General features: G+C 29.8%; 1 protein-coding gene across 1 annotated transcript; it reads left to right on the plus strand.

The window, feature by feature from the left end:
* The first annotated feature begins 938 nt into the window (after positions 1-938).
* LOC139892280 (ethylene-responsive transcription factor ERF011-like) lies at positions 939-1,739 on the plus strand. The gene has a single exon (XM_071875328.1). The coding sequence runs from the start codon at positions 1,010-1,012 to the stop codon at positions 1,442-1,444; it is 435 nt and encodes a 144-aa protein (XP_071731429.1). The 5' UTR covers positions 939-1,009; the 3' UTR covers positions 1,445-1,739.
* Positions 1,740-9,604: the final 7,865 nt, after the last annotated feature.

Here is a 9,604-nt window from a genome sequence, read left to right on the forward strand (position 1 = left end):
AGGTTCTTTGTTTTGTTATGGGCTCGGTAAATTGGATTGTATTGTTCTTCAAGCTTCATTTTTTCTGTTTTATGGAATTCGTTTTTCGCAATGGAATAAAAGGGTAGTAACCTGAATTCGTTTTAATGATATTAATCGATAGTATTTAAATTAATTACTTATTTAGTAATAATAATAATAATAATAATAATAATAATAATAATAATAATAATAATAATAATAATAATAATAATAATAATAATAATAATAATAATAATAATAATAATAATAATAATAATAATAATAATAATAATAATAATAATAATAATAGTTATTATAATTTTATTAATAATTAATTATATTTAATTAATACTCTATCTAGTCTATTTCATTATAAGTGTTCACAACTTTTTAAAGGATTTTTTTTTTTAATTTTGACTTTAAATATTTTATTTGCGTTATATATAGTTGACAAATAGTTTATAACTAATATAATATTCAAAATTATTGTATAATTTTACAGAAATTAATACACAAAAATTTTACAAGATTAAAATTAATTATTTAATTATAATTTTAAAAATAGACAATAATTAATTCGACAGGGAGTAATTAATAACTAATTATTTAATTATAATATAATAATGTTAATAATGTTTAAACAATAAACAAACATTTTAAAGATTAAAATACTTTAATCAAATACGATGACGATTTTAACAAAGTTTGCTTTAGACACGTCACTATTATAATTATTATTATTATTAATTATAATATTTATTTATTTATATTGTATTATTATTAATTATTAGGTTATTAATTATTAATATTAAAACTAAAAATAATTTATTAATATGTTTTTCTAAGTAAATATAAACATAAATATAATAGAAATATCATGGGACCATTATGTGTCTCCTCTCTCATTTAAATACAACTCCGATTCCTTGTTTCTAGGTTCATTTTATATTTTCCATCTCTATCTCTTTATCTCTCTACTAGTCAACGCCGCCCTCCCCCACCGTCACACATGGAAGTAGACGGCGGATGTTCACCGTCATCCACCGTCGAAAAAAGAAAAAAATCAGACGTCAACAACAAACCCTACCGAGGGATAAGGATGAGAAAGTGGGGTAAATGGGTGGCTGAAATTCGTGAACCAAATAAACGTTCTCGTATTTGGCTTGGTTCTTATTCTTCACCTATCGCCGCCGCACGTGCCTACGACACCGCCGTCTTTTACCTCCGTGGCCCCTCCGCTCATCTCAATTTCCCCGAATCCATCGCTGATGATGGTTATCTTCATGACTTATCTACTGCTTCTATCAGAAAAAAGGCTACTGAAGTTGGAGCTAAAGTTGACGCCATGAATAAACTCGGGTCGACTGAATCCTACTCGGGTCGGGTTTGTTTGAACCCGGATTTAAACGAGTACCCAAGTCCTGAATCTTCGGATGAAAGTTAAGGCCGGCCAGCTTTTGTTCCTATGGACGAGATACACAGAAAAAAAAAAAAACAGTTATATATTTATCTGTTTTTCTTAATGTAATTTTGGTTTTAATTTTAATTTTTATAGAAGAATATATTTATATACTCGTTATAGATAGATAGAAGGAGAGATGAATAATCCGAAGGGTTTATAACATGTTCAACATCCCGAATCTTATTAAGCATTGTTATTATTATTATTATCGTAAGTTTTTTTTTAAAAAAATTTTAGTTGTAATTTTAATTTTAATTAATTGCAAATAATGAATGAATTATGTTGGTGTAAAATGCTAAAATTATTAAACAACAAATAAGATATAAGATATTAACAGTATAGTTGTTGCTTTAGTGGCCCGTCATTTTGTTCTTTCTATTCCTTTCAGCGTCAGCTTATTAACTTATCGACATACAAGGAAATATTTATTACTTTATTTATTTGTTCTTTTGCAATTTAATTTGTAAATATTGATGGATTGAGTATATATGTCTTCATATGAAATTAACAAATACGTTGTTTGTGACTGCGTTTAAAAATATCAAGTCTCAACCTGCTCGATCTTTACGTTGTGCTAAAATACGTTGTCATATACAGTAATTTTTAATTGTTATTTACATTTTGTTAACATAATAATAATAATCAAATAGTTTCGTCAAATTGTAATTTTAAATTAATAACCCATAGAAGTGTAAACATAGTTTGATAATTATGTTAAGATTTATAAACCGTGGGTTGTTATTTTGAATAATGTGTTGGGCATTAAATCTGCAGACTAATAGAAATTTGGGGTCCATGAAATTTGGCAAGTTAACACTCAACATTATGGAAGTGGTGACAAGTGGAAAATGTTATTTTAGATTGCATTCATACTTTAACCCTTTCCCTTTACAGGATTATACACTACTATTGGTATTGTTAAATTGTTAAAATTGTTATCGTTATGCATATGTATACGTATACGTATACATGTACATGTACGTGTATATATACGTATACGTATGTATGTGTTTTTAACTTCAAGCCTTATGTTTACTTCTTTCGACTTCGTACACATTTTGATCGGTACTCCCTCCGTTCCTATTTTATTCTCTCTTAAAAAAATATGTCGTTTAAAAAATATCATTTTTATATTTTACTTTTTGTTAATCTTTTAATTATCTTTTATTTTTTAATTTTACCTTTTACTTTTCAACTATGTATTCACTTTAAATGCAATTTAAGTTATGTTTGTTTTGCACTTAATTGACATAACACAATGGAACTAAATATGAAAAACTATTAAGAGGTGTTTGTTTTTTATTTGATAAATAAGAAATGATTTAAATTAAAAAATTAAAAGTATTGTGATTTCTATATAAGTCCTCAGTTTTTAATAACTGTTATTTTAACTACCCACCTATAAGGTTAATTTAGTAAAATTTAATTATTCATACGCTTATTCAGCCCAAAAAATAAACACTAATTATTTATTCGTCAATTAATGTTTTCTGACATATATATATATATTCAGACAAAAATACTTAATAAGAAAAAAAAACAAACTGGGCCTGAATACTCTAATATCTATTTGTAAAATCGAATAATCAATTTAGAACATTTCCAATAAAAATGCTACAATAGAAATTCAATGAATAGCGGAGTATAAGTTAGGTAGTCATGACCATTTTACGACAACTGTGGTACCACATTACTCAAGGTTATGTCACCGGTCGTGTGAAAAAAAAATACCAACTCTTGGTTTTCTAATTTTATTTTGGTTTAATAAATTAACACGTAAGCATTTTGTAAGTTATCAGGTCTGCATTCTAATTAAGGATATTTATTCATTATTTCATACCACAACATTACATTATTTTTATCCTATGATCATATCTTATTTTGTAGATTTTTATCGACGGCCTTTTAAACTTTCATTAATACACAAGACCGTCCTAACAGTTGGGTCTTGGGAGAAAATAAATATAGAACTCTTATATACATAATATCAAATTTTTAAAATGAAAAAAGGATAATATTTTAAAATTTATCAATACGAAAAAAGTTTTCAAGACATACATACCAAAATTTTGTTCTAGAATATTTGTCCTCTAATTGTTTTTTATTTAATTTAATTCAACACTTTGATGATGATGATGATGATGATGATGATATATATATATATATATATATATATATATATATATATATATATATATATATATATATATATATATATATATATATATATATATATATATATATATATAGGGGCAGGATCAATGGAGAAGTAACCAATCGGGGGGAAGCGGGGAGAAGCAAATTTTTTTTTTTTTCGTTTTTTTGGAAATTTTTTTTTTCCGTCATCAAGATCACACGAAAATATGAACATTTAGAAGAGACACTTCGTGATGAATGTTATTATTTAGGCGGAAAAACGATCGAAAAAAATAACATTCAAGATAATATTGTTCGTGAAGAATATGAACGTTTTTTTTCATGTTTTGTGAAGTAAAATTTAGCCCGATTTAGAGTTTAGGGTTTGGTGTTTTGGGTTTATTCCATAAACCCAAAACACGAAACCCTAAACCCTAAACCCTAAACTCTAAACCGTTCGTGTTAAAAACTCAATCTAAACCCTAAATCTAAACCCTAAATCTAAACCTTAAACCCTAAATTTCTAAACCCTAATATCTAAACCCTAATAGCTAAAACCTCAACATACGCTCAAAAAACACGATAATTGTTATATATTACTTCTTCGAGCATTTTTCGCCAAAATAAAAACATTTATCACAAAGTGTCTCTACTAAATGTACATATTTTCATCCCATCTATAATGTTCGTGAACAAGGTTTTTTCAAAAAACGAAAAAAAAAGTTTTTGCTTCCTCCCGCTTCCTCCCGCTTCCCCCCGATTGGTTACTTCTCTCTTGATCCTACCACTATATATATATATATATGTATATATATATATATATATGTATATATATATATATATATGTATATATATATATGTATATATATATATATATGTATGTATGTATGTGTGTGTGTGTGTGTGTGTGTGTGTGTGGAAGGATTTATCAAAGGTTATTTTGAGTATTCTTAAGCCGTGGTTTCTATGCGGTGACTGAATTGTGATTTCATTGAGTATCGGGCGAGACAATTTAATGACTTCATTGATAATAATGATCTCATTGAAATCCCTCTCGGTGGTAGAATCTTTACTCGATTTGGTGATGACGGTATTAAGTTTAGTAAACTTGATCGGTTTCTTGTGTCGGATAAATTTATGATGGTTTGGGAGAGAGTTACAGCAGTAGCTTTGGAAAGATCAGATTCTGATCACTGTTCGATAATTATAAATGATGAGGAAAACAATTTTGGTCCTAAACCGTTTAGGTTTTTTGATGCGTGGTTGGAAGATGACGGGATTGAAGAAGTAGTAAAAGACGCTTGAGATACCCCTATTGTCTCGTGTAACATGTATGACTGTAATTTTATGAATAAATTAAAAGTATTAAAAGTTGCACTAAAAAACTAGAGTAAATCAGTTTATGGGAAACTAGATGCTGAGATTGATTCTTTGAAGCAACTTTTGAACACACTTGAAATTAAGGCTGAAAGTGTGCACTAAATCAAGTTGAAACCGAATTATGGCAGTGGACGAAAAAGAATTGGTTGGAAAAAGAAAAATCAAAAAGGAGTATGCTTAAACAGAAATCGGGTGTTCGTTGGATACAAGAGGGAGATGAAAATTCGAGTTTTTTTCACTCTGCAATTCGGCACAACCATAATTGTTGCAATATCAGAGGCTTGATATTAAACGGGGAGTGGACTGATAATCCGCAGTCCATAAAGGTTGCGGCTGTTGATCACTTTAGTTCACGTTTCACAGAGCCAAATATATTATGACCATCACTTGAAGATCTTTCTTATCCAGCAATTTCTTCTGACGAAGTTGGTGAACTAGAAAAAAAGTTTGATGATGCTGAAATACTTGCGGCCATAAATGATTGTGGGGGTTTTAAGACTCCGGGTCCGGATGGGTTTAATTTGCGGTTTTATAAAAAAAATTTGGGATATTATAAAAGGTGAACTAGTTGATGCTATCTCGTGATTTTGGGAAACGGGTGATCTTTCGAATGGATGTAATGCGTAAAATGATTCATTAGGTTTGAATTACTATCGACCCATAAGTTTCATTGGTAGTTATTACAAAATTGTTGCAAAGATGTTATCTAATCGTCTTAGGAAGGTATTACCCGCTCTTGTTGGGCCGGAACAAAGTGCGTTCTTAAAAGGACGGCTTATTTTGGATGGATCTCTAATTGGAAATGAGACCGTCAATTTTCTCAAATCAAACCGAAAGAAAGGTTTTCTTTTTAAAGTAGACTTTGAAAAGGCATTCGATAGTCTTAATTGAAAATTTTTGATGGATGTTATGAAAAGCATGGGTTTCGAGTTGAGATGGAGGAAGTGGATTTTGGATTGTTTAAAGTCGGCTTCTATTCTAACCTTGTCAACGGGTCTCCAACTTTCGAATTTCGTCATGGTAGAGGTGTTAGGCACGGTGACCCTCTCTCACCTTTCCTTTTCATATTAGCGGCCGAGGGTTTAAATATTCTTACGAAAGCGGCCTTGGATAAAGGTTTATTCAAGGGAATTGAAGTCGGTAATGATAAAGTACTTGTATCACACCTTCAATATGCGGATGATACTATATTTTTCGGGGAATGGAGTCGAACTAATGCGTTTAATTTAAGGAATATCCTTAAATGTTTTGAACTAGCTTTGCGACTAAAAGTTAATTTTGGAAAAAGTAGTGTTTTCGGGGTGGGTGTTGATTCCTCAATTGTCAATCTTTTAGCGGGCCATTTGGGTTGTCAAGTTAGTAGTTTCCCATTTATTTATCTTGGGTTGCCTATCGGTGGTAATATGAAGAATTTAAGGGATTGGAGGCCGGTTATAGATAAATTTAATAGTAGACTTTCGAGTTGGAAAATGCGCTCAATTTTTTTAGGGGTCGTCTAACCTTGATTAAATCAGTTCTTTCAAGTTTGCCATTGTACTACTTCTCGCTTTTTCGTGCCCCGCCATGTGTGATTAAAATCTTGGAGAGTGTAAGTGCTGAGTCCCCAGAGTAATTAAGGATTTAATTATGACAAAACAGAATTTATTTGCACTAAAATGTAATGTACAGCTAGCACAAGTTTATTTATGTATAGACAGCAAATATTGCTGTTTCGATTGTCTAGTATGCTGCCTAGTCTACCAGCACAAGGTAGACAGTATTCTTCGAATCAGCACAGGATGTGTACCCAACAATTTAAGAATATCAAGTGACTCAGCATAGAAGAACCAGCATGGCTGGAAAGCAGCATACAACACAAGACAGCTATGCTCTATTACAAGCATAGTAGTTTCCTGAGTGGTCTACATCAAATGTACTATTCAACATAAGTCGAAGACAAAGTTGAACAGAAAAGGACACACGTTGGCAGCTGACATGTGACCTTACAAGACCACATGAGAATGCAGAAGTTTAACGCATGTGCAGACATGTGTTATACTTTGTCAACGCTTAGGGAACACAACATTCTATTTGTTTAAACAAATAGTGGTGCCAAACCGAATTGGGGTGTTCCTGCCAATAGCTACCTACGAGGAAAGAAGGGAGCACGCTCTCTGACATAACTGTCCCCACAAGTACAGACATCCTATGTACCAGTGGACAATAGAACAACTAAATGGTTAATAGAACCACTATAAATTGGTGTATCCACTATTATAACAACTAGTGGTGTGGATTTATTTATTTAGAGTCCAAAACGTGTAATAGCTTTAAGAATATCCTCAATAGCTATAACTAGGTAAATCTGTATCAACCAACTATCATTCCGCCAAGGATAGTTGTAATTCTTTGTGATTCAATCAATAAAGAATAAACCGTTGAAAACGTACCTTTGACTCTATTTAATTTACATGTTTGAATACTAAACTGTCTTAACTGATAAGTTAATTTAAAAGATTGTATTCACCCCCTCTACAATACTCCTGTTGTTTATCACGGGACCAACAACTGGTATCAGAGCTTCAGTTTTGATAATTTAATATCTTGGATCTGAATTCTCACATGGCTGCTGTCACGAGCCTACTTTTTTCGTTATCTTTTACCATTTATTATTTAACGTTCGTTAATTATTATTCGTGCCACGTCATTTCTATGACCTATATTATTATTTTAGTAATAATATATTAATTATTATGTGTTATGTGAATATTTGTATTCATATTTTAAATGGTACGTTTATACGAATCATGGATTTCTATCCGGCGAATCTTTTCGGTTTTCAAACCAACGGTCAAACTTTTAGGATTTTTAAATCCAAATTATTTTAAATATGATATTTTAATGTCATATATTTATATATAGTGTTTATATATATTTTTCATCGCGTATTTAATATCTCTCCGAATATTTAATCGCGTAGTCATGTTTTCGCATTTCGGGCTTCGATCGGGCATTTGGGCCACAAGCATTTAAACATTTAACAAAATTAGGCCATGGGGCCCACCACCATGCACCCATTCGGCTGATTGCAAGGGAGGGAGTATACTCCCATTTGTTTTTCACTTTTGCAAATCACTTTCACAATTTCACTTAAACCTAATTCCTCATTTGCTCTCATCCTTCTCCCTCTCCTTCCCTTGGCCATCACCCTAGCACCACCACCACCATCATTTCATCATCAAATAAAGCTTGGATCAACCAATCATTCACATAAACGCGTTCCTCTCATCATTCTCTACGCAACCATATCTCTTGATTATCGATTAGGGTATAAACCCTAACCCTAACTTTTCAATTTTTCTTTAATTTTTCTATTTTTACATGTTATAATGATATTATGATGATTATATGTTATTGTATTGTTGATAGTATGCGTAGAAATGCTCGATTATATATGTTTTTGGTTTGATTGTTTTGGGACAGCAGTTTGTTTGATCTTTTCTGTAAAAATAACTGATATAAAAGTTAAATTAAAGTGTTTATATGTGTTCCTCTCATCGAGACATTAATTTTAGACTCCGGATTCATGTTATTTCGATTCCCGGAGCTGTAGATATGATTAAAATGGTGTTTAATTGAAATTAAAGTGTAAAAACGAATTGATTCAGGTATGGTTGGACTTTGTGACCACTTTTGGAGTCTTTAGGGTGTACTAGTGTGTTAGGATTGATGATTGGATGAACTTTCATGTTCGGGACATCGAAATCCGAGCCACGGATCACCCGTTATGACTAAAACATGGTTTTGAACGGATTAAAGCTCCAAGTTGAATAATGGCTGTAGGTCACAACTTGGTGGCTGTTCTTGGGATGTTCTTGAGCACACTAACATGTCGGGTAGGTTGGTTAGGCAAAGATTTATATAATTCTCGCCGAAAACTGATTCCCGGGGCTCAAGTTATGACTCAATGAACTTTTAATTAAAACTTATGGTTATTAAATAAGACTTATGACATAAATAATGATTTTCATTATTAATAAATTACTTATGATATAAAAAGTAATTATTTTAATTTAAGACTTATGATATACATATTTATTATATCATTTATTAATTACATTATGATTAATTAAACTTTTAATTAAACTTATGATTAATAATACTTTCATTATTAATGAAAAATACTTATAGTAAGTATTAAACTTATGTTATGATATTATTTTATTAAGACTTATAATAAGAATTAATTAATTATTTAATTATTATAAGGCTTAGTTATTATTTAATTATAATTTAATTATTAAATACTTATGGTTTAATAATTATAATTAAATACTTATGATATGATTAATAATTCATTATTAATTAATAATACTTATGATATGATTAAAAATTTATTATTAATTAATAATATTTATATTATGATTAATATTTAATTAATTAATTAAATATTTATGTTATATTAATTATATCATTTAAACTTATGTTAACTTTAATAATTCATTTTAATTTAATTAAACTTATGTTATGACATAATTATACATATTTTACTTTAATTAACATTATAACTTATATTATTAATATAACTTATACTTTTAAAATTAATGTTGATTATGTTTGACCAAGGTTGACTTTTGAGTTGACTTT

This window comes from Rutidosis leptorrhynchoides, chromosome 2 (assembly GCF_046630445.1).
Source record: "Rutidosis leptorrhynchoides isolate AG116_Rl617_1_P2 chromosome 2, CSIRO_AGI_Rlap_v1, whole genome shotgun sequence".
Classification (NCBI taxonomy): Eukaryota; Viridiplantae; Streptophyta; class Magnoliopsida; order Asterales; family Asteraceae; genus Rutidosis; species Rutidosis leptorrhynchoides.